General features: G+C 31.5%; 4 protein-coding genes across 5 annotated transcripts; all 4 read left to right on the plus strand.

Annotated features, from left to right (window-relative positions):
• The first annotated feature begins 50 nt into the window (after positions 1-50).
• LOC130442685 (general transcription factor IIH subunit 4) lies at positions 51-3,052 on the plus strand. The gene is made up of 2 exons (XM_056777007.1): positions 51-667; positions 2,029-3,052. Exons 1-2 carry the CDS (start codon positions 205-207, stop codon positions 2,988-2,990), a joined length of 1,425 nt encoding a protein of 474 aa, XP_056632985.1. The 5' UTR covers positions 51-204; the 3' UTR covers positions 2,991-3,052.
• Positions 3,053-4,183: 1,131 nt separating this feature from the next.
• LOC130442687 (zinc finger protein 611-like) lies at positions 4,184-10,229 on the plus strand. The gene is made up of 2 exons (XM_056777009.1): positions 4,184-4,549; positions 4,704-10,229. The coding sequence occupies exons 1-2, from the start codon at positions 4,306-4,308 to the stop codon at positions 5,570-5,572; spliced, it is 1,113 nt and encodes a 370-aa protein (XP_056632987.1). The 5' UTR covers positions 4,184-4,305; the 3' UTR covers positions 5,573-10,229.
• Positions 10,230-11,873: 1,644 nt separating this feature from the next.
• On the plus strand, positions 11,874-15,707 carry LOC130442626 (cytoplasmic dynein 2 intermediate chain 2-like). Of its 2 annotated transcripts, none has more exons than XM_056776909.1 (10): positions 11,874-12,034; positions 12,085-12,169; positions 12,335-12,556; positions 12,692-12,819; positions 12,870-12,982; positions 13,040-13,247; positions 13,298-13,485; positions 13,540-13,694; positions 14,338-14,543; positions 15,595-15,707. In XM_056776909.1, the coding sequence occupies exons 1-10, from the start codon at positions 11,976-11,978 to the stop codon at positions 15,674-15,676; spliced, it is 1,446 nt and encodes a 481-aa protein (XP_056632887.1). In that variant the 5' UTR covers positions 11,874-11,975; the 3' UTR covers positions 15,677-15,707. The 2 variants fall into 2 exon arrangements, with proteins under 2 accessions (XP_056632887.1, XP_056632888.1); XM_056776910.1 differs by having other exon boundaries at positions 11,881-12,034; positions 14,607-15,707.
• A 2,812-nt stretch (positions 15,708-18,519) lies between these two features.
• On the plus strand, positions 18,520-25,291 carry LOC130442961 (NADH-ubiquinone oxidoreductase 49 kDa subunit-like). Its single transcript, XM_056777379.1, has 6 exons — positions 18,520-18,804; positions 21,377-21,563; positions 21,620-21,822; positions 21,901-22,411; positions 23,233-23,373; positions 23,431-25,291. The coding sequence occupies exons 1-6, from the start codon at positions 18,520-18,522 to the stop codon at positions 23,466-23,468; spliced, it is 1,365 nt and encodes a 454-aa protein (XP_056633357.1). The 3' UTR covers positions 23,469-25,291.
• Positions 25,292-26,469: the final 1,178 nt, after the last annotated feature.

Consider the following 26,469-nt stretch of genomic DNA (forward strand, 5'->3'; position numbering starts at 1 on the left):
GTTCTTACGATTATTTACAACCATTAACTTTTTCACTGTAGTTATTCTTTAAGTAAAAACAGAAGAAGAAAACGACAATATAACCTAATTTTTCGATTTTTAGGTTGATCGGTTAATCGTTTTAATCGTAAATTAATAATTACTTATTAAATTTAATTTAAAAATATAGCATGAAAAGAGTTTTATAAACCAACACAACTACCAATGGCTGATAATGAGGCTGGTTCCTCAAACCAACGAAGTACCCGTATAAAACAAACTAATTTGGAATGTAAGAATCTCTATGATTATTTAAAATCTCGGTCGCCAAATATATTAGAGAGACTATATAATCATCCTACGATATGCCTAGCGGTCTACAGGGAATTGCCTGATTTAGCAAGACAGTTTGTAATTAGATTACTATTTGTAGAACAACCAGTACCTCAAGCAGTTGTAGCTTCGTGGGGATCTCAAATTTTCGCCAAAGAACATAATTATGCAACTAAAGTGTTAGCAGAATTAAATTTATGGCAAGAAGCGGCAATTCCTGGCGGTCTTTTGGGTTGGATTTTATCTCCAACTTTTAAAAGGAATCTTAAAGTTGCTTTACTTGGAGGTGGAAAAGCATGGAGTATGTCATCTGCACTGGAAACAGATAGCAAAGCTAGAGATGTTGCCTTTTTAGGTAAATATTACAGTTTTTAATAGTAAAGTCAACAATATTTTACAAAAAATATGTAAAAAATCATATATTTATCATATACATTCCAAATAAACTAACTTGTAGTTGAGGCAGTTGATTTTTATTCATTTCTTTTTAAGTAATTTTGATTAATGAAACCATAATACCATAGATTGAATTAAAAATAATTTTGATCAAACCAGGCAGGTATTTGTTACTGAATCTACCAATAAAACTCGACAGAGCTTTTCAGGACTGTCATTCTTTGGTTAAAATGAAGTATTAGTGTTAAATAATGTTTTGACAAGCCTAAATATTTAGGTTTTTTGTAATTTGCACAATAAAACAAGATACTCTAGATTTCATTAGTTATGTATGGTTTTAATTGCTTTTGAATAACTTTGTAATTAAATTAATTCAAGTTATTTTGCTTGAGTATGTTCTAATATATCATAAAAAATTGTGGAATTGAAAATTATCAAATTGATTATTTTAGTTCAACAAACTAATTTTATAAATTAACCAAATTTTCCATTAGAAGTATACATTATAGAAGACATTATAAATTATTTAGAATTCTATTGTTTACTTTCAACTGTCTACTGATAATTAAGTTATTTTAATAACTCATTTAGAAAAATATTTGGATGAAATTTTTTCAATTACAACTTATAAGAATCTTTGCTTAGAACAAAACATTTCTGGATATTAATAACAAAATAATTCTGATTGATTAATTGATAATCTTTTTTTATTTAAACGTTCAGAAGTTCAATGGATTTTTACCCCTAATGAAGGAATTGTTCATGAATTAATTACATCTTTACAAGTAATTTGGCCACAAAATATCTAATACTAGAAAATATTATTTATTACACCCAATTATTAAGGCCAAATATCGTGTGGTAAAAAGAATGTTGGTCAAAGATCAACTTCTTGACTCAACAATCTTCACATCATCATAGAACAATTTGATACAGAATTCAACATGAAATTCCAACAATAAATATCAGTCGATGCAGTATAATAAGAAATCCTTTATCAGCAATTTTTGTGTAGATGCCAATGCTCTGATGATTAATTTTTGACAATTATATTGATGCATCAACAAGCAATCCAAGTACTTTTATTGGATTTGCATAGCAGTCTAAAACTATAGTCATTTGACAGCTAATTAGTACCCCCAATGCTGTATAGTACCATATAACTGAATCATTTATTAAGGATTGATTTTATGGTAGTATAGGGATTCACAAATAAAGGTTTTTGAAAAGAATTTATCACTAAATAGTTCTATTTAACAATCGTTTTCCTCCGGTAAACTAATTAAACAGTTTTACCATTTTTGTATCATTTATTTTCAGATACTTATTCTCAAGAAAGATGGGAATGTGTTTTACATTATATGGTTGGATCTCAACAACAAGAAGGTATATCTGCAGATGCTGTAAGAATATTACTCCACGCTGGTCTTATGAAGAGAGATGAAGATGATGGAACGCTTGTGATAACCAGACAAGGTTTCCAATTTTTACTTTTAGATAGACAAGCTCAAGTGTGGCATTTTCTACTTCAGTATTTGGACACTGTCGAAGAGAGGGGATTAGATTTAGTGGAGTGTCTTACTTTTCTATTTCAACTTAGTTTTAGTACTTTAGGGAAAGATTACAGTACGGAAGGAATGAGTCCAGGTTTATTAGTGTTCTTACAACATCTCAGGGAATTTGGTTTAGTGTATCAACGAAAAAGGAAAGCCGGTAGGTTTTATCCAACTAGGTTAGCACTAAATATAACTAATAGTCAAAACAAAGTAACTACTGATATAGAAGAGGACGTACCGAAGGGATATATAGTAGTTGAGACAAATTATAGAGTATATGCATATACTGATTCTAATCTACAAGTTGCCTTGATTGGTTTATTTACTGAACTTATGTACCGATTCCCAAATTTAGTTGTCGGTGTCATAACAAGAGATTCAATAAGGCAAGCTTTAAGAGGTGGAATAACTGCAGATCAAATTATAGGATTTTTAAAGCAACATGCTCATCCTAAAATGTTGGATACTGAAGCTAAACAACCGCTACCTCCAACAGTCGTCGATCAAATCAAATTGTGGGAACTGGAAAGAAATAGATTAACTTATACTGAAGGTGTTCTATACAGTCAGTTTTTGTCTCAAGCTGATTTTAATGTTCTTAAAGAGTACACTGAAAGTAATGGTGTATTGATTTGGTGTAATAAAGAAAAAAGGACTTTGGTTATTAATAAATCGGCGCATGATGATGTTAAAAAGTTTTGGAAAAGGTATTCGAAAAGCAATTAGTTATAAGTCTTTATTAAGATTTATATATTTGTAAAAATAATTAATAAATTTTTACTTTTGAAGACATTTTTTTTTATTTACACAATATATTAATTGGTAGGTAGAAAAATGTGATATCACACAGTATTAGAAATTATTTCATAATCTGAACTTGAGAATTTCAATGTAAAATCTTCAATTGATTCCAATTAATTAGTGTAAAATTGATTTAAAAAATTATAATTAAATTGACTGTTCCACTATATTTTCACTCCACACTGAACTAACAAGTCCGCTATGTAAACTCTTCCCTGTCGTATAAAAATTCCCTGCAGAATGGAAACTTGCTCGGGTTCAACCCATACCAAAAAAGGAAGAAAGATGATACCCAACAACTAACGTCCGATTGTTTTAGTCCCAGACATTGTCAAGGTCATGAAGAAAGTCTCTGAGATATTTTGATACTACCAACATCATCAAGAACCATCAGTACGGCTTTCATAAACATAGACCAACTGGGGATCTTCAGGCTTACATCACCAAAGTATGGACCGAAGCTATAGAGAAAAATAAAGAATTCAGGGCCATCGTACTGAACATATCAAAGGCTTTTGAGATTGTTTGGAATGTTAACCTTCCGAATAAATTAAAATTGTACAGTTTGCCGTCCTCATTCATCGACTGGCTTAGTAACTTCCTCCAAAAACTTACACATCTGGGTCGCTATCGATGGACATACCTCAGAAAGCTTCGAGTTCAACGCTGGTTAGGTTCATATCATATTTTCGCTAAGCTTTTTCGATATTATTCAATTAAATTGGATTGTAAATTTGAATATGTATCATGCTTACATTACTCATACTTATTTTCATTAATTTTTTTAATACTTTCATTATATATTTTACTTTTACATTTTTTATATGAAATATAATTATTAAATACACATCGATCCCTTTTTGTATACTTTTACATAAAAGCATAGGTTCAAAAATAAATAAGCCAGAAAAAAATTATTTCATAAGTTTCTTACTGCAAGTAGGGTGTAATTAAAAAAAAAAGAAAATATTTATTTAGAATGAAAAACACGAAAAGTTTAATGTTTATTGTGTGCAGTCCTACTCTGGACCTTGGGGAAAGTTGTATTGATAATATTGCCCTCGTTTTGGTTTTTTTACAATAATTTCACAAAATTCCATTTGTTTAATATTGTCTTAAAAAAATATTTTCCGAGTTGTTCAGAATTGGGTTTCCGAAAATTTTCATTACAGCTCTGCGCTGTGTACTATTTTCAACATATAGGTTATGTCCTAAAAGTCCATCGATAATTTTGTGTTTGATGATGGCGATTCTATTTGAAGATTATTTTTTCGGGAGGCCCGAATTCGGAATAAAAGAAGCGATAACTATATTGGAAAGAATCCGAGAAGAGCCTAGAGAATTTGAAGTAGCAAATTTAATTAGAACACTAAATGATCAAAATGAGAACAAAAATAATAAGTCTGAGGTGATTACAGAAAATTTAGTATCTTCAAACGAAATAAAGACAAAAGAATTTCAAAATGAAAATATTGTGTATACAGGTTAGTTATGAACATATTTTTATCCATCAATTATGGTTTTAGAATTTTTTAAATCGTCGGTACAATTATTTTAAACTAGATTTGAATGTGAATTGAAAGCTGTAGGATTAGAAATAGAAATATATAATATAGTATTGTTTTAATTATTTTACAGGTTTGCACTCGCCTGAAAAGACGGCGACAACTTATAACCAATCTTTTAATCCTGATTTCAAGATTCATGAATTAAAAAATAAAGTGGGTAAGTATCAAAAGAAATCTTTACCCCAAACTTCTAATACCCAATATGAGAATAAAATAACTCAGTGGAGTAAGCTTAGTGATGAAGAACTAGCTAACAAACGACTTTATGTGGATTTAACACAATGGAGACCAGATATAGTTAATAACTCTATATTTCAAACCAAAGTAACAACTACAAAAGGTAACGAAGATAAAAAAATCGAAGAAAACTTTGAAGAAAAGATCGTTAACTATGAGTATAATACAGAATCTCCTTTTAAATGTGAAACATGTTTCAAACCTTTTTCTAAGAAGTCGTATCTGCAGCGTCATCAAAAGGTACATGCAAACGATGAGAAATTCAAATGTTTATTATGTTTGAAAACTTTTGCTGATAATTCCAACTTAAAAAGACATTATTTGTATTTGCATAGCGGTAATAAGATGTTCAAATGCACAATCTGTGCTATGACATTTGTAGAAAACTCCGGCCTCAAAAGACACTATTTGTATAAGCATAGTAATGAAGAGGAGAAGAGGTATAAATGCAAAATTTGCTCAAAAAAATTTGTAGAAAATGGGGGATTAAAGAGACACATTTTGTATAAACACAGTGGCGAAGTAGGTAAAAGGTATAAATGTACAATATGTTCTAAACAATTTGTTGAACATTGGATGTTGAAAAGGCATTGTTTGTATAAACATAGTGGAGGTATGGGGAAACGGTTCAAATGCAGGATTTGTTCTAAAGAATTTGTTGAAAACGGCGGATTAAAACGACATTTAAATGTACATTTGTAATAGTAATTTACAAAAACCGCCGGGGTATCGCTTTATAAAGTACAAGTTTCAAGAATTTCCAGACGAGTACTTTAATGATGTTTCATGGTATTATATTATGTAATATTTTATTTCATACTGTTTTTTTTTAGTTGAGATAGTTTTTTACAAACTTTATGAGATATAATATCTTTAGAAAAAACAAGATTTCTATCACAGGTGAATTTGAAATTATTAATGAAGAAATAATTTTTTTTTAATTTTGTTTATATTCATCTAATTGTCTAGTTTAATTTTTGTAAAATTTAAACTTACGGGTTAACTCCAAAAACATTGTTATCATCACAGACCTAATAACACAAGAGACAAAATATACCATTAATAAAATGCATTTAAAACGATCCAACATTGTTTGTGAACAAGTAATAAGTGCAAAAAGGAGAGGATTATATCGGCTCCATATTTCATAGTTTTGGGAGCACATAGGCCTTCAGATTGGCCCCTTGTGCCCCACTTGACGTTACCAGAGGCCAATGTCCTTTGAGAAGCCAATCAGGCGCTTTGACTTGAACTCTTTGATGTGCCTTGTCAGCTTAGCGTTGCTTTCCGGGGCAACGCTGCAAAATGCGTACCTTCGTATGTCGCCAGTGGTGCACTGAATATCATTCTTCACAACGTCTAGGATCTTGCTCCATTTGAATTAGTTACCAGGTCGTCTGGGGAATAACGATGCGAGGGATTTTTTGGCAGAAGTTGCCTTTTTGCAATACCAGCTAAAGAAAACCATAATTTTCGTTTTTCCAAATCGTTAGGAAACCTGATTTCACTCCAAGCAAAATGTAATATAAGTAACAATAAGCCTTAAAGTTCCATAATATAGAGTAATAATTAAACCCATTTCTTAAATAATGAAGTTTTAAAAAAATAGGTTCAGGCTCAGGAAACGAATTATGAATATTTAAATATTTCAAACGGAATAAAAAATATAAAATTCTTTGGAATTTAAGAAATTCTATTTGCATGTAGATCTAATATAAAAGAGTAAGGAATCTGTTTTTACGTTCGGGACTTTTTTCTTGTTTACTTAGTATTTCTCTTCATAACAAAAATATTTGCAGATTTTAACTTTAATAGTTGAATAATAGAAATGTAAAGAAACAAAATATTTCAATAATAGTAGAAAATGGCCCGCCACTAGCAATAAATAAACTTTTTTTCCTGAGATAAAACATAACCCTACTTACTTAAGAAAAGTTAAATATGGAAATAAATGATCCACTTTTCTACAAACCACACAACCACGAACCATAATTGTGTGATTATATAATTTTTTTTCAAGTCACAATACCAAAATAGCCAAAAAATTGTATAAATAATTATATATGCACAGTTTCTGTAAGGCAACACCGCAAGAAATAAATTCATTCAATTCTCGCATCCAGCCATCATCTAACGTAAAATTCTAAACAGTGTTGTCACATTTCTTTTTATCTTAGTATAGAAATCTCATACGAATAATTCATAAAATGAAATTATTTATTTTATAATGAATGGTTTGATTTTAATCTCCAATCTCCAATGGTATAAGAATAAATTAAATCACTTTTAGTTTATTGGATATGATACTAAATTGCTCTTGTTTTATTATATTTTTCCTCGATAAACTTATACAATTTGTAAACTTGGCAATACTGTGGCTACAGTTGTTTTAGCATAAAAAGTGGATATTTGCACACTATAGAAATGTAAACAATTTGGTCTCTTGTGTTATTAGGTTTTATAGTTTCCGAGAGGTAAAATTACTTTAGTGACTCTTAAGCCAAAATATTTTAGTTTCAGTCTACATTTTCCAAATGGTACAGCATGAAATAGAATTTGTTAATTTATAGTCACAAATTCCACGAAGTTTTAAAAATGTTTATATCTAATTGTCTGGTTTAATTTTAAACATGAGGGTTAACCTTAAAAACATTGTTACTGTCATTTTAATTTAATCAAAGTTATATTTCATTTGTTGTAAATTTTTTTTGCCTCACTCATCTGTGTTGATTAACATAGTTTCCGGGGGGTGAAGTTACTTTACTGACCCTTGAGTCTCCCTTAGTTTTCTAAATAGTACAGTATGAAATAAAATATTTGAATTGAATATAGAAGTGTACGTAATTATGTTATATCTGAATTTGAAGCAAAATGAGTTTCAATCACATTTCAACTATTCAGATTATCTAGAGAATTATATGGTGCAATAATTAAGTTTTGTGTTTCAATAAGAAAACAATAAAAAATTATTATATCTTTTGCCGAAGTTGATATGTGTCTTTCAATATTTATCGATTTTTTAAACTCAAAAAATGTGCTATTCCAATTGATTATAAATATTAATTGATTCTTAAAAAACACACACTTTCCAGCATAATTTTATACAGTATTATAGTGGATTTGAGCTAAAAATATACATGGACATTGTATACGGAGCCCTAGCTAGAATAATAAGTAATAGTTTAGGCAAATATTTGGGAAAGTCAACTAGTGATCAAATTTTCAATCTGAAGGTAATCAAGAACAATATCTATAACCATGGATTAAACTTAAAACTTCTCTTTGCGGATTTCAAGCAAGCGAATTTGGGAATGATGACACCAAATAACACCTAAATGAAGTAACTGTCGAAGGAAGCATATTAAACAAAAAGAGGTTAGAACCCACTATCAAAGTGCTCTTTAACCTTTTACTAGAAATGATTCTGATAAGTAGTGGCATCCGAACCCAGGGGGTCCAAATATATGAAGTGATGACAGAGCAAAACAGAGAAAGCCTTGTGCCTATACGTTTTAACCCATAATTTGGGTGATACAAAACATGTAATGAAGCAGAGGCAAAATTGGAAACATTACATTCGATCAGTGGCGGTTTTTTTCAGTACAATCAACTAGTAGAAAACTAGTCGTGTCCTTCGATATTTTGGGATTAACGATTAAAGCCCAGTTGCCAACACTAAGAACTTCAACTCCAACCAAGTTACTATTTGTACTTGTTGGAAGCCTCTAATCATTCATTTTAAAAGATAGAAATATTGGATGGTAATAAGTCTTATCCAATTAATAAATTAGTTTCAAATTGTGCTGGTGAGGGTATTTGAAAGAATAGCAGCAACTAGAATAATATAAGATTCTTCAGTTGAAGTTGTTTCTTAGAAACAAAATAATTCTGTAAGACAAATATCAGAATATTAACTATTATTCTCTCTCATTATCATGCTAGAATCAATAGAATAGTGTAAAAAAGTGAATTTTATAAAAATGTGATTGTTTTTATAATGTACGGGATATTTCTTGTACTATTATACAGCTCAAAGATTTTATATTATTTGACTTATCAAATGTTCAGTGCTAATTGTGTTTTTAGACAAATAGTGATTAAAGAATATGTAATGCAACCTCCAAATATGTAGATACGTGAAGTTTCCTGATGTTGAAAGTATACAATCACTTTTGTATTCAGATATTTATTTTAACCCACGGGTATAATGAATTATCCTTTATATATAAGGAGAATAATTTTTTTCTTGGGGTTGGGTTGAGTGTTTTCTGTTGTATTTCTATATAATAACTGCTACACGTTTTTGCAGCTAAATTTTATAAACATGCAAATTATTATATGATACTATGTTTTTAAAAATATTCTCTACTTATTTGTGTCTTTTAAATAAAACCAGAGTTTCAATTTTCTGATTCTCTTATAAGAGATGTCCTAAATTATCTTGTGCAAATAATTATAGTACGAATATATTTATTGAGAAATTTTAGAGGATCCAGGCCCTTTTTGTGTGTGTACTTGCCTTAGAACAGACTATAATAATTTGCCCCACTCACATCTATTATACCTCCACACCATCCATAAATTTCGAAATAGATTTTCACCTCTGAAGTACCTTCTGTTGGTTTTGGTTTGTGGTTCTTGTATCTCTAATTCTGTTTTCAAAAAATTCTTTTATCCACCATCTATACACCTGTCCTGTATCCTCCTATACCTCCTAACGAAAATAACACACTAAAAATCATACTGACCAAGATATATAACACAGGAGAAGCGCTAAAAGATTGGTAAATGGATATAATTACACCAATATTCAAAAAAGGAGACAATAACAACAACATTTACGACAAAAAGTAAAACGTGCTCCCCTTATCTATTAGGTGCATGTATGATAGTTAATTTGGGACGTCAACTTTTATTTGAAAGTAGAGTATTATAACGTTTTGTGATTTTTTTTTATTATTTTTCTATTTATTTATTTTGTGTGTTAAATGTACGCCACTCTGATATCACATGAGTATACATGTCACATTTTTTAACTATAATAATAATGAATTTTTATTGTGCAGAGCTTTTCAAAAAATGTCTCATGTACTTTACCACACATTTTGGATTTTATTACAACTAATATTGTATATACTCCAGAATGTGTGATATACCCTGTATAATGGTAGCGATAAATCATGTGTACTCTTGTAAAAAGTTACAATATCAAAGTGGTTAACTTAATAAAATAGTGTTGATATTTTTTTATACTATTTAAAATGTAGTATACAATATACAAATCTATAGAAAGCTTTCGTGACCATAAACGTACTATTATTTATTATAATGAAAATAAATATATATCTTTTGTGTAAAAGTTGTTTTTTCTTCTCCATTTTAATTTATATATCCCCTCCCATAACAGTAATCGTATATTTCTATATACATAAATTATTATTGTTATGCCGAATTGTGTTGTTTGAACAGAGTTCAGTTTCACTCAACAATACTAGTTGTATATCATTTCGTGACATATGAAGCTTGTATTATACTAAGTTAGTTTTTATGCATTACGAATAAGACTATTTATTTTACATATACAAAAACCACATTTTAGTACAAAAAAATCTCGATTAAAATTTCTAATTAATAAGCATTGAAACGTCAAAAGTCAAAACAATTATGAGAACTGTCTGTCAAGCGCAAAGAGATCTTACTCAGAGTGTTTTGAAAAAATTATATAATGAAACGCGAACCTAGTATTGCGGTCTCATAAAGTGGATTGCCGAACGATACCGAACTGTCAGACAATGGATTTACATAACCGATCGCAATACCTGCCTATTTAGTATTTCAAACAAATTTTTCATAAAAATTTAAACCTATAAATCTATAGGTTCCTCAATCAAGTAATCAAAATGAGAAATAATTTAATAAAAATAATACACTAAACAGTATAAGATAAAAATTAGATTTTTTATGGAGTTGAAATAATATCCAACTGTATACAATAAATAACAGTTCAAAAACCTTCCAGAATGACACTGGTATAAACAGAAAAATTCAATATTTTTGACTAAAGCAGTTCATTATTGAAAATTTCAACGACTAAAGTAAATATAATTCAAAAGAAAGTTGGTACTAATGTGGCCTTACCCTTATTTAACACATTTAAAGGGATCATTTTTATACAGACATTTCCTTCTCTCTATCCTTCATAATTTGGATGTTGTATGTATTTCATTGAATTAAATATAAAGGAAGAAGCAATAAACAAAATGTTGGGTGGCTGGATGGTTGTTGCATATGGCGGACGGCATTACCCGTTTTATCGTAATTAATATAACCTAAAAAAATTTACACTAGTCCTAATGTGACGTCACCCATAAAATGAGCTTTACATGGAATGGACTACATTATTTATTATGTGGATTGTTTATATTTTACTATAAAGTGCGGTAATGTCGTGTAATTTATGACGTCAGAATATAAAGTGATAGATTTGGTTAAGCAGACCATCCTATTATTTGAGGACGAGTCCTTGGATTGTACTATTCTTTGTGGACGAGTCCTTGGATCGAACTATTGTTTCTAGAAGACTCCTTGACTCTCTATACTACAATCATTCATCATCTTCCGTGAATACCGAGAGGCTGGGTTCCTCACGAGGTGTGGACATAAACTTCGTACTTCAGTTTATTTCGATGAAATGTCCATTGAAGCTATACATAAAGATATAACTGGGAGAAGCTGTATGTTGATAATCTTCAATCTATGGTTATATTATGAAGAACTTTTCCAAGAGATGTCACTAGCGGTAGTGTGAAATAATGGGTTATTCACACAGAAATTGCTATATTATTGAAAATCCAAATTTTACTAGTATTTTTAAACATTTGAAATATATTAGGAAGGGGAGTTGATTTTTGAATGGCATTGTATATATAACATTCTATTCAAACATTATTTATTTTGTCTATGAACTTCTTGAGAGATAGCCAATCGAAATATGCTAATTTAAACAATCGATCAATCATTCGTGTGATGTTGACGTTTTGTTTGTATTCAAATATCAACGAAAACATTTAAATATACTTAGATTGATCAATTATTAGAAAATAAAATGTTTGGAATAAAACACAACGAATGTGTTGGATTCGAATCGAGATGGAAAGTGAAAAAGTGAGTATGTTTTTTTTCGTTACCATTTGATTTTCAAAGCGTACTTATAGAGTAACAACTGATACCGCTATTCAAACTACTGAATTTTCTCAGGCGGAAAAAGGAACAAATTCGACTGCAGTGGGCAATATTGAGGTAGGAATTTTTTTATTTCGGTACTAACTGTTTATTAAGGGTTAAACCATTTAATCGCCACAAAAACCAATATTGTTTATACCATTTATAAGAACAATTAACATTTTTTATTAAAATTAATTCATGGGTATAATAGTAAGAAAATAATAAATTGTTTACATATAGATTCAAACAGATTCTTCAGAAGCTCCCGTTTTGTCTGAAGATACTGATATGCAAAAATTAGCAACCTGGTTACGAAATATATATCCCAGAGTGAAAAAAGAAATTGATGATGCTAATAATTCTAATGCTTTTCGAGGATATCGGTTACAGAGAGATACGAGCGAGGTTGAATGTAAATTATTACAAAAAATTAATATTGCTCATAATGCAGGTGGAGATAATGTAAGTAAAAATAAAATTTCACTTAGTTATTGAGAACATGATTTGGCTTGTGAATATTTGACGTTAATTCTGCCATGTAGAAATTGTGATCAAAATGTGAATAAATATTATATTTTCTACTTTCGCTTATTTTAGACAATTTCTAAAAAGGTTTCATCAATGACATGGAATCAAAGTGGGAAATCATTGGCATTTTCTTGTAATTTTGAACACCAATCATGGTGTCATCATTCAGGATCTGTTTTCATTTATTCACAGTCGAGGTAAAATGAAAACCATCAATTTTATAGTATTTTTAGTTATATTTTTTTAGTAACGGTGTTTTATCAGAACAGCCTAACAAAATTTTAAAAACAGAAAGTTGTGTTGTATGTTTAAAGTTTCATCCAACACAACCTAGTATATTGGCAGGATCTACATTTTCTGGTAAACAATTCTATCCATATAGTATTCACTTTATAGTTTATCTTGCTTTTTATTAAGGTTCTGTTATTGTTTGGAACATTCAAAATGAAGAAGGGGATGAAATTATGATAACAAAAAATGCGCATGGAGAAATAGTTACTCAGTTATCGTGGACTAATAATATAAAGCAAGATAAAGGTTTACTTTTAGTCACTACAAGTACTGATGGGTTGTTGAAAGTGTGGAAATACAATGCTACTGAATGCGATTTAAAGCTTTATACAAGGTACTCTAATAAAAAAAAATTACTAGAATTGTTATTAATACTTATTTTAGATATAAAGTGAAACCTCCATTATTAAATTCTTCACAAAGAATCAATGAATCACCTAATATAATAAACAAATCTTCTAGTAGCATAATTTGCTTCGATTTTTCAAAACATATTCCAGATATGTTTGTTGTTGGCTTAGAAGGAGGACACATAGTTCAATGTTCTTTACTGGGGGCAACTGAATTAAAAGGTCTGTTTTTCACAAGATTTCTGTGTGTCAGCTTTAGTTAGAACATATTTTTAGGTAATACACCGGAAGATCCTTTGGAAGATCCATCTTTCAAATATTACGAGCCCCATGAAGGCGAAGTAGTATCTGTTAGTTTTTCACCAAATCGGAAAGAAATGTTTATGAGTTATGGCACCGATTCGGAAATAAGAATTTATCTCATTGGGCAGGTACCTAAATGCTTTGAGGTTAAATTAGTGCAGAAGTTTTGTTAGTTTTAATTTGTGAATTTTACTAAGATAAGCTCCTTTTCACAAGAAACTACTTAGTCTTCATTTAATTGATAGTGTGTTGTTTATACGCCTTTTTATCTAATATACGAGGTGTGTACGTTAAGTAATGAGTCACACAGCACTGTAGATGGTCCATAGCAGAAGTTACTAGAATATATTTCTGTTCTAATAGTTTGAATGGATTCTATTGAGAAGATTGGAAAGAGGGAAAGTCATTAAGTCTTGGGCCAGGAAAATTAAGCTGATAAGAAATTCAATAACTTGTGTTTATAATAGAGGCTTATTTGCCTTTTGAAAATGTCCTAAACTACTCATTACCTTGGATTCAGATTATGTAAATTTTTTAAAGTTTTACAGAATTTTTTCCTCCACCAAGTCCAAGACTGAAATAAAATCTAATATGGAGTTTTAGAAGAAATGAAAGAAATACTTCAATAAAACCAAGGGCTAATAAGGTTAAATTTCTAATGAAAGTGTATCACATGTTCATCTACTTCCTTATTGTGTTGTATTGAATGCTATGTTGCCAGTTTTTAATAAATTATCATAATAAAAAGTTGGGGATTTAATAATTTTTTAGGAAGATCCTGCGCAAATGATATTTTTAAAAAGTACATTGTTGGATTTGTCTTTCGTTCCTTATCAGGATAAACTAATCGTAGGATGTGGTTTGAATGGATTTATGGAAATTTTTCATTTACGGAAGGCGCAACGAATTCAAGACGTAACTAAGGAACATTTTAAAAACAAAATTACGTCCACTTGTTTAGCTATCAATTATAATAAGTTAGTATAATTTATTGGATATTTTGAAATTTTTAGGTTATATATAATCATAAATTGTTTCAGTTATCAGCATAACCTCCAAACTACGTAACATTACTTGTCAAAAACTCTTCTAATTTGGCATCTGTGGGCAAACAGACTTTTATTTTGTATAATAGTGTTAGTAGTCACAATACAAGTAGTTAGTAATAAATATTTAAACATAACGATTAGATGCATATATACAAATGTAGTTGTAAAAGAACTAAACATAAAAACTGTTTAAACATTCTTTTTACCTGTTTTTTTACATATTTACATTTTCACGTATTTTATATTAAAATAAAGTCGAATTACTTGACAATAAAATCAAAATAAATACAAAGATGACGATAATCTTGTTGTACACCGAGAATTTATTTGTCCACAAAGGCCATATTGAATCACAGTGTTGAGAGAGTCCGATAAGACTCTACGAATACACATAATTAAATAATTTTCATATTTTTCTATTGAAAGGTATTTAAAAGTGAAATATACAAAAATCTTGACCCATACAATTACATGGACAGCTACTTTGGTCGAGAAATTGGCAAAAAATCTAAAAGGACGATCCTGTAAGCCCTTGGTTGTTTTTGAGGATTCCAAAAGAATCTAACAGCGTTTTTATTGTTTTTTATGGTTCGAGGATTGTTATTTGTTCATTTGAAAGGATTAGAAATAATTCTAATTGTTTTGGAAGAGTCAGAAATAATTTCTATTCGCTCTAATAGATGTTCACCTTTTGCTGTGAGGAATCAAAAAAGTAGCAGTCTATGAAACTGTATGGTTTTAAACCAATAAAGCATAACCTATAAAAATAAGATCAGAAACTCAAGGGATAGTTTATTATTTTTGTTTCCAATTCAAAACCTGGTAAAGTTGTTTAAAAATGATTTTATTTATAAATACCGCTTCAGGATGTGTTTGTAATGGCTTATGATTTTATAAACCAAAATTTTAATTTGTTCCATTGTTTTAACGTGCTAAAATATATAAAACTGGAATGCTTGTTATAAATATATGTTTTCAGGAATAATCTTGTTGCTCTGGGTACCGCGAATGGAGAATTACAATTATGGAACGTGCCTTGGGATTATTTGGAAAATAAATAACAATTTATGTAAATAAAAGATTGTTTCATTATTATAGACTTTAAATATCATATCGGTTGGGGTTTTAAAGTATAACGTCAGTTCATTTCCTGTGAGGTAGACAACCAAAACAACATATCATTTGTATGTTCGCGACCGATGAAGACGGAACTTTGTCTTTCGAATGAGTAGGATATCATCGGAAATCAGTTAATAGATTTCTTAACCCTATTCAAACGTGCAAATATTAATTTTCGTCGGTTTTTGATCGTTTCGTATTTTAGAATTTAAGAAAGCTATTCTCTTTGTTTGTTTATAAGCTTCAATTTTTTCTTACACTTTTTCTGATAAAATCAATAGTTATTTGTATGCCAAGGACTGAAAGTGCTACTCTGTGGGCCGAGTCTGAAAATTGCGAGACGAGCGAAGCGAGGTGAGCAACAGACGAATCCAGCAAAGTAGTATTTCAGCCGCGGTGTACACAACATTTTTTAAACGACGCATAAGATCCAAAACTTTTTCAATTACACCAAGGAAAGAAAATGAATAATAGTAAATTATAAACATTTTATTTATTGAACAATATAATGTACTTAATGATATTTGCAATATCAATATTACGTTTTCCATTGGGTTTTTCGCCTTTTTCTGGTGACACCAGAGCTCTGGAACACTCAAAACGCAACTTTCGATATGTAAATGAATACAGAACGAAACTGTCGACTGTCACATTTAAAGAAGTTAAATTTGTCTAATCCAGAGCGTCCCGAAAGTGTTTTGCAGTACGGAACACTAAAAACGCATCTTTCGGTATGTAAATGAATACAGAACGAAACTGTCGACTGTCACATTTAAGGAAGTTAAACTTGTCTAATCCAGAGCGTCCCGAAAGTGATTTGCAGTACGGAACTGCCACTTTCACTACATGGAACACTCAAAACGCAACTTTCGGTATGTAAATGAATACTGAACGAAATTGTCGACTGTCACATTTAAGGAAGTTAAAGTTGTCTACTCCAGAGCGTGCCGAAAGTGTTTTGCAATACGGAACTGTCACTTTCAATACGTGGAACACTCAAAACGCAACTTTCGGTATGTAAATGAATACAGAACGAAATTGTCGACTGTCACATTTAAGGAAGTTAAAGTTGTCTACTCCAGAGCGTCCCGAAAGTGTTTTGCAGTACGGAACTGTCACTTTCAATACATGGAACACTCAAAACGCAACTTTCGGTTTGTAAATAAATAAAAAACGAAACTGTCGACTGTCACATTTAAGGAAGTTAAACTTGTCTAATCCAGAGCGTCCCGAAAGTGTTTTGCAGTACGGAACTGTCACTTTCAATACATGGAACACTCAAAACGCAACTTTCGGTTTGTAAATAAATAAAAAACGAAACTGTCGACTGTCACATTTAAGGAAGTTAAACTTGTCTAATCCAGAGCGTCCCGAAAGTGTTTTGCAGTACGGAACTGCCACTTTCACTACATGGAACACTCAAAACGCAACTTTCGATATGTAAATGAATACAGAACGAAACTGTCGACTGTCACATTTAAAGAAGTTAAATTTGTCTAATCCAGAGCGTCCCAAAAGTGTTTTGCAGTACGGAACTGTCACTTTCACTACATGGAACACTCAAAACGCAACTTTCGATATGTAAATGAATACAGAACGAAACTGTCGACTGTCACATTTGAGGAAGTTAAACTTGTCTAATCCAGAGCGTCCCGAAAGTGATTTGCAGTACGGAACTGCCACTTTCACTACATGGAACACTCAAAACGCAACTTTCAGTATGTAAATAAATACAGAACGAAACTGTCGACTGTCACATTTAAGAAAGTTAAACTTGTCTAATCCAGAGCGTCCCGAAAGTGTTTTGCAGTTTTAACAGCAGGTTTAACATGATAGATTCAAATCCTGTACAAACACCAATTAAAAAATGGACTCGTGACAAGAATGGACCACCATTGGAGAAGAGTATATACCCTATATATAAGCTGTTGAAAGCCTGCTCTATCTGACTATGACTACTCGTCCAGACTTTTCATATGCTGTTGGTATAGTTTCAGAAGTGTTGGATTGTCCAAAGGAATCTGACTGGGAAGCCGTAAAAAGGATCTTTAAATACTTTAAGGGGACTTCACATTATGGTTTGTTGCATTGTGGAGGTATAGCCTTGAAGTTGAAGTGCTTCACTGATTCCGATTATGCCAACGATCGTGAGACACGACGCTCATTACATGGACGAGTCGCAAGCAAACAATCGTGGCATTGAGCACAATTGAAGCTGGATATGTGGCTGCAAGTGAAGGCGCGAAGGAAGTTGTGTGGCTGAGTAGGTTGCTGAACGAAATAACAAGCCTGTCTTCGTTACCAACGTTGCTTGTTGACAATTTGAGTATTATAAGACTAATTTGGAACCTAGAGTTTCATCGTCGGACTAAGCGCTTCCACTTAATACGGAAAAAAATCACGAATGTGCAAATCAAGCTGGAACTCGTTTCAAGCCATCATCAACTTGCCGATATGTTCAAGAAAAGTCTTCCTGCTCCTGCGTTCTCAAATCTATTGGAGTCTTGAGTTTGGGGGAAGGTGTTGGAGCTACCTTCCTCCTACTTATTCAAACACAAGACAACAACAATTGACTTACCGTTTCAATATTGATTTCACGGAAACGTTTCTGTAACTATTTATTTTTTTTGACATCGACGTTTAATTATATGTATGTATAGTCGTTTTTAATTACATTGTCAAAAGTTTTAAGTCCCCTTGATAATATTTGCACCTCTAATACATTGTTACTTCATCACTGTCCTGACATGACAGTTTGTTACTTATCTTGTTCGTTACTTCCAAAATGAATTTGTCAAAAACGGCGAAAATATTATCTTTCCGAAAATCTTCAACTACCCACATTTTGATTAGAAACGCTACGAGATGGTACCCTGATGCGGAATATTTAGAAAGTTTTAGAGGTCCAGTTATGTATCCCAACGAGATAACTAAAAATTGGAAGGTCGCTCCTTGGAATGCCAAGAAAAAACCGCCGGAAAGAATCATTCAAAATATGGTTCTAAATTTTGGACCCGCTCATCCTGCCGCGCACGGTTGCTTACGTCTAATACTAACTCTAGATGGCGAGGTACAAAGTTTTAAAATTATTCTACATCGAATTACGAAACATTATATAACTTATTTAATTATTTTATTTTTATACCTGGATGGGTTTGCTAATTATGTACCAAGTTATTGCCAGGACTTCTTTATTCTCAGATAAATCGGTGAACTTGGTGATCTACTTCTTGATATCTCTACCTCCATGAAACATGTCCGAAGGTATTGGTTTTTGCCTATAAATGATGGTAGGTCCAAGATATGTCTTAAAAAAAAATTAAAATATTTTTCAAGTAACGGGTGCGGCAGTATAAATTGGCACCATTCGATCTGTTACTGTTACTATAAAGTTGTATCCAGGAAGATTTCGTTAGAACAGCAAAAAGCGGGAGTCTGTTGTTGAGCTTACATTTCCAGTGGCTATTCTGTGATTACAACCGAGCGTGCCTTTCGCAATCGTTTTATATGGGTTTTTCCCACTTTTTTGGGTTTTTATAGCTAATTTTTGGGGTTTTCCCACTTTTTGGGTTTTTATAGCTAATTTTTGGGGTTTTCCCACTTTTTGGGTTTTTATAGCTAATTTTTGGAGTTTTCCCACTTTTTTGGGTTTTTATAGTTAATTTTTGGGTTTTTATAGCTAATTTTTGGGGTTTCCCACTTTTTTTGGGTTTTTATAGCTAATTTTTGGGTTTTCCCACTTTTTTGGGTTTTTATAGCTAATTTTTGGGGGTTTTTCACTTTTTTTGGGATTGTACCACTTTTTTTGGGTTTTTATAGCTAATTTTTGGGGTTTTATTGCTAAATTTTGGGTTTCTTTCACTTTTTTGGGGTTTTTGGGTCACTAGGTATAACCAAATTTCAAGGGAAACAAAACTATGGACCGGAATCCCATTACATAACTTGAGAACATTGAGGCTGTGTAAGCTCCAATGATGCGATCATTATGGCGCTCTGCACGTCTGCCCCTAGAGTTTCCAATGGTTCTATGAGGAGATTTCTCCGTGAAGACTTCATCCATAAAAGATGGCAAGAACATGACTACAGTTCTTGGCGGAACGTATATGAGGGAGGTTCTTTTGTTGTGAATGAGGACGCTATTTTTTAGAGATGAAGACCATTTTCATTATGTAAATACGGAAAAACTTGGACTACTTTGCTGATACTGTCTGTTGCCCACAAATGCACTTATTCAAAGAGGCAACATTTCATGAGCTTCTTGGTCATGTTTTTTGTTACATGTTACAATAGAACGTTTAATCTGGAATATATATATATATATATATATATATATATATATATATATATATATATATATATATATATATATATATATATATATATATATATATATATATATATATATATATATATATATATATATATATATATATGAAGTGCAAACTTATAAAAACAACAAAGGATGACTGATGAAGAAATAGAACAAGGAAAGAGAGTGCAGGAAATAATACAAAACTTACAGGATAGGAAGAATGGAAACAGTTTAGGAAAAATGAGTACACACAATGACGTAACCCCAACCAAGTTTCAGGGACGCCCAATTATACGAAATAACTCAATTAGATCACAAGTAAGACTGTATAACGCCGATTTTAAGTTGTATGATATCCTTAGATAGCAGCGCCACGTCATGGCTACTTCAAACACTTAAATTACGGCAACATGAGAACCACGACGCTTTGTAGAAATTGGTCTCAATTTTAAGACCTGTATGTAAGATTGCGATCAAAGCTAAATATTTTTTGGCTTGTTTAGCGGGTGTCATTAACGTAAATTGATTTGTTGATGTTCTAAAATCATTTACAGATTCCAATGTTTCAACCACATTCATAGAGGCATTTTTTAAATACGGCATATTTTTTAAGTAAGTACCGTTTTGCGATTCCGCCGCCGCAACCCCAAGTCGGCGTTCCGCACATGCGCGTTGGTTACTTACATCTCTTGTCTACGCACTGACGCCATTACAGTCTGATTCTTCATTGTGTACGTTGTTTACTGAGTGTTTAAGATGCCTCCGACAATCGTGAGTCCCGCCGATTGTGAAGTACGGGCTGTTATACGATTTCTTAGTGCTAAAGGCGTAAAACCGATCGATATTCATCGAGAGATCTGTCAAGTTTACGGACAAAACATTATGAGTGATGGAATGGTAAGGAAATGGGTGAATGTAGGGTATCGTTTTGCTGCATGGCAATGCCCGTCGACATGTGGCTAATCGGACCAAAGATCTGAACAAATCTTTTCAATGGGAAACTCTAGATCATCCTCCCTACAGCCCTGATCTGGCGCCCAGCGACTACCATTTGTTCCTGCACTTGAAGAAACACCTGGGCGGTCAGCGTCTTCAAGACGATAACCAAGTCAAAACAGTTGTGATAAATTGGTTCAGTTCAAAAACTGGTGCCACGTTATGGCAAGTGCCTCAATATTAAAGGAAATTATGTAAAAAAGTAGATTAAGGTACAGGCTTTCATGTAAAAATAAAATTATTGCGATATCTTTGCACTTCTTAAAACGGTACTTACTTAAAAAATATACCTTGTTTCTTTTTGATTGCTTTAGTTGTAAAAAAATTATTTCAGCTTGTAAAACGCCTTGATCCCCACGTAGGACTACTTCACAGAGGAACCGAGAAGCTGATCGAATACAAAACTTATACGCAAGCCTTACCATACTTTGATAGGTTGGATTACCTTTCGCCTTTGGTGAACGAATTAGCTTTTTGTTTAGGTGTAGAAAAACTGCTTGGTATAAAAGTTCCCAAACGAGGTAAGTAAATTCCAACGACAAAAATGGGAAGTCGATTCAACAGGATAATATTGTAGCTCAATATATTCGAACAATGCTCGCCGAATTAACAAGATTGAATAATCATTTAGCTGCTACTTCGTTTTTAACATTGGACGTTGGCAGTATCACGCCTTTATTTTGGTATTTCGAAGAAAGGGAAAAATTGTATGAAATTTTCGAAAGGGCATGCGGGTCGAGGATGCACGCTTGTTATTACAGAATTGGAGGAGTGAGTCAGGTAAAAATTACAGCATCGAAATTGAATATACTTGAAAAATCGAATTTTTCATGTAAAAAGTGCTTGAATATTTTGTAGGATTTACCACTTGGTTTGTGCGATGACATTTACGAGATAGTAAAGAAAATTCCCGAAAGAATCGATGAAGTAGAAGACGTTGTAACAAAAAATCGATTATTCATTGAAAGAACTAAAAATATCGGAACTGTCAAAGCACACGAAGCGATGAACAGAGGATTCTCAGGTCCCATGTTGAGAGCTTCGGGTATCAAATGGGATGTGCGCAAAATGCAACCGTACGAAGTATACGATGAATTAGATTTCGAAGTTCCTATCGGCTTAAATGGCGACGTTTACGATAGATATTTGCTCAGAAATAACGAGATGAGGCAATCTTGTAGAATGATTGTGCAATGTTTGAATCAAATGCCAACGGGAGAAATCAAATGCGACGACCATAAAATTTCGCCCCCGAATAGAAAAGAAATGAAAACTTCGATGGAAGCCTTGATACACCATTTCAAATTGTTTTCCCAAGGGTTCCAAGTACCGCCGGGCGCTACTTATACTAGTATCGAACATCCAAAAGGTTTGTATCGACAAGTACACAACTATTTAATTTTCATTCAATTCATTCGTGAAATAGAAGTAACGGCAAAAAATAAAGAATAAAATCAACGAAAAAAAAAAATAATTGATGTAAAAATTGTTTTTTTAAGCTAGTTTTAAAGTTTAAAAAATTTGAATTACTTTTTGGTTACGTTTGATTAGGTAATTATCACTTAGTGATAATGGTTCATTCTGCTGATCAATTGTGCTTAGATATGGATGTACATTGGTGGTTCATTGTCTGAGTTTGTGATGCGGTCTTCAACATATACAACAATCGATTGCCAATTCTTTCCATTCTGAGCATGGTGCCTTCAACGTCGAACCCCTAGCAGGATCAGATCCGCCTCAACGTCCTCCAACCAGCGAAGGCATGGTCTTCCTCTTAGTCACCGTTCTCCAGGATCTTCATACATGGCACTGCGCGTGTATCAATCAAACGTGCCCCCCGGATGAACGCCACCAAATCTGGTTCGTCATACATCTGTCTCAGCTCAGCATTCCTTCAGATCTTCCGGCAAAAATTTTTCGTAGAATCTTACGTTCTCAGTAATTCACTCGTCCGCTCACTTGTCGTAGTCATAGTCCATGTCTCGCAGCCTTATGTGACTACTGGACGGATTATTATCTTGTAAATTCTGAGCTTTGACCTTCGTAAGAGCCGTCTAAACTTGAGCATTCTCTGGACTGCTCAAATGGAATGTCTGATTCGCTATCTGAAGACATTTCTAGTAATTACTTCTGACTTATTTTGAAAAGTCTTTGCATGCTTTCATAGTAACAATACAACTATTTTTTCAGGCGAATTTGGTGTATATTTAGTGTCTGATGGTTCATCTGTCGTATATAGATGCAAAATAAGAAGTCCTAGTTTTATACATTTATCTGCAATGGATTATATGGGTAGAAATCATTACATAGCAGATGTTGTAGCTATGTTATGTAAGAAATATGTCAGAGTGTACATAAATAGTTTGATTAATTTTATTTCTGTTTTAGCTACCTTAGATATAGTGTTTGGTGACGTTGATAGATGAGATTCACGTTTATAAATCTCAAGAAAACACGTTACGAAACAAGCATTAACATTTATTCTATTTTTAAAAAAATATATCAGTTGCTTAACGGTTTTGGTGCCGTTCGTCATTTCAGAAGTAATCGAGTATCTAATAAATTGAAATAAAATGAATTTACAATTTTGAAAAAGGTTCTTTATCTATACTATCCCCTTACTATTTTCCAAATTTGACTTGATTTAATGAATGGATTTCCAAGATTAGTCTGGGTGGTCCTTTTTGAGGTCATTCCCAGATTAGTTCAAATGCTTCTGTATATCTTTAAATCATCTGTATGTCCGAATTAAACCCCAAACTACTGAACGAATTTTCACCACTAAATAGAGTGTTTTATGAGGAAAGTTTACGGTTGGCTTAAATATGACACTAATTGTTAGCAGTATCGCAAAAATTTTAGCCGTTTTGAAAATGCTGCTCAATATATTTGAAATATAAAAAATATGGTGGAGTAATCTTCTGTTTTACATCTACAAAACAATTTTCGATAAACATTAAGTCATTATTTTTTGCATTCAACTCGCCACAAGTCAGCGAAAAATCAATATTTCTTTTTGAAAATTCAATAGCATATTCTTCAACTATTTCATAAATTATCAAAAGTTGTCCGAAATTTTCAAAGCATTTTTCGGGTGGGATATTTTGGAAATTTTTTATCATGGTATTATGACTTCGTACATTGAAATGAAAAAGTTTAGTGGCAAAGTTTTAAATCATCCATCATTATATATACAGTCTAAAAAATCATAGAATAAGGAAGTTATTCAGATAATTCCAGCCCTTAATCTCTTTTAGAAAAGAAGCTTTCGATTTTTTAAGTTCCTTGTAGTAGTACTAAGCTTTTTTTGTATATGCACTTGCCAAATACGAATATTAACATTTTTTTCAACTAAAAAATTTCTTACAATCATTATAAATAATTTAATTATGCAAATCGTTATAAAATTGCACCCTAGTGAGCAACGGACAGAAATACCACGTCTATGGATAAATTAACAACCAAAAATTACATTTTTCATAAAAATATCTATTTAATTTACAGCCCTTCATAATTTTTAATACCACATAACTTTAGACATAAAATATCTTTATGGAATTAATTTTTTATGCTTGGTTGGAAACAAGATTACCACTAAACTTCTTTGTATAGTAATTAGCCTTTTCATTTAGATATAATGGTGAAAAACATTCTCAGAAGCCTGCTTTTTGCTTTGTAGTAAACTGTAGTACTACTTCGAAAAGAGAACATTAATTTATACTCAATGGGGTGAAGATACAATTATATTAGATAATACTGTTCTAGTTTCTACTGTCCTAATCAAAGTCTGCCCCTAATTGTTGCAGATTAATCGGGTTTTTTATGTCTTGTATCTCTATTTCTGATTGTTCCAATTGTTCAAATTACGTCTCAAGTTTTTTTGAAAAAAATTATTATTATTTAAAAGCACATTCAATAAAATTTATCTTCACAGTTAATGGAATAGGAATAAAATATGGCACTATAAAAAATCACAGTCGTAGATCACTCCACTCCACTAAAGCTTTAAGTGTCACAACAGTTAGAGCGAATATCCAAAAAAGCTAATGTAATTCAAGCCCAGACACAAGTATTCCGCATTTTGTATATTGCTTAAAAGCTTATTTGCATAAAATAAAATAAAAATTCAAAACAACTCTCACTGCCAAAAAAGCTAATACGAGAAAATCTATTGTTGACCCCACGGCCGCTATTCAGACGTAAATCAGCTGTTTTCTTAGATTGCTCCACAGGATAAGAAAGTCGACTTTACATCTAAATTTCAGCAAACCAAATTTAGTTCTGCTAGTTACCAATTGTGGCGCTAGTGTCATGAAACTGTGTCACTACTGTCAATGTCAATTGTCAGATAAATCATTTTTTTTAAATTTCCCTGATGTGTGTTTTAAATGGGAAGAATTTTTTCATAAAATTATCGCTTATGTGACAATCTTTTTCTGAAAAGTTATTTTACAAATTTTAATAGAAAATATTTGTACCTCTCATCCCTTCATTGCCTACTTCCACAGTTACGTCAAAGTTAATGACCATATAGTAGGCATTGGGAAATAAAAGAATATATCGATAAATATCGTATCGATATTTTTAAGCAATATCGATTTATGCAGAATAAAAAATATCGATATTTTGATTTATTGATATTTTTATTTCAAGGTGCGATTACCCAAAAAATTGTCAAATTATTCGAACGTTAAAAAATGTGAACAAAAATTCAATTTTTACAGTTTTATTTATTAATTAAGAAAATAAATATTTAAATATTGTTAATAAAATGAAGTTTATGTTTCTAAATCATGATTTTAGGTCTCTTCTGTTTTAAAATTAGTTTTTTCAATAATTTTTAGTTTGACGATTCGACTCAAAATATTTTGATAAAGACTTAAAGAAAAGTCGACACGTCAATTTTATCTACCTTTCAAAAAGTATTAAAAAAATTAATTTTAAAATGGAAGAGTCTTAAAATCAATATTTAGAAACAAACATATTAAAAGGTTTAAGAAATTAAAGAGATTTAAATTGAAGTTTTTAGTAATAACAGAAAATGATCATTTTAGATAGAACTGGTGTTAAATGTATTACTATAGTAAGTGGAATACATAATTAATATGAAATATTACGAAGATCTTGAAAAAATATGGGATTTGATACTCGGAAATAAATATTGATTATCGATACTTCAAGATAAAAAAATCGACGATAATTATCGATTATTTTTGTAAAAATATCGATAGTTCAATATATTGATATTTTATGCCCAGTCAACAGTCAAAATATCAAAATTGGAAAACAATTTGAAGAATAATAAAGAGCAGTTAAAGACATTGAAGAAGATGTGTGAAATTGGAACATTTAAGTGTATAGAAGAAAGTTACAGTTAAGAAATATTTATAGATAAGTTACAGCAAAAATATGAGTATAGTATGCACG

Source organism: Diorhabda sublineata, chromosome 4, assembly GCF_026230105.1.
Source record: "Diorhabda sublineata isolate icDioSubl1.1 chromosome 4, icDioSubl1.1, whole genome shotgun sequence".
Classification (NCBI taxonomy): Eukaryota; Metazoa; Arthropoda; class Insecta; order Coleoptera; family Chrysomelidae; genus Diorhabda; species Diorhabda sublineata.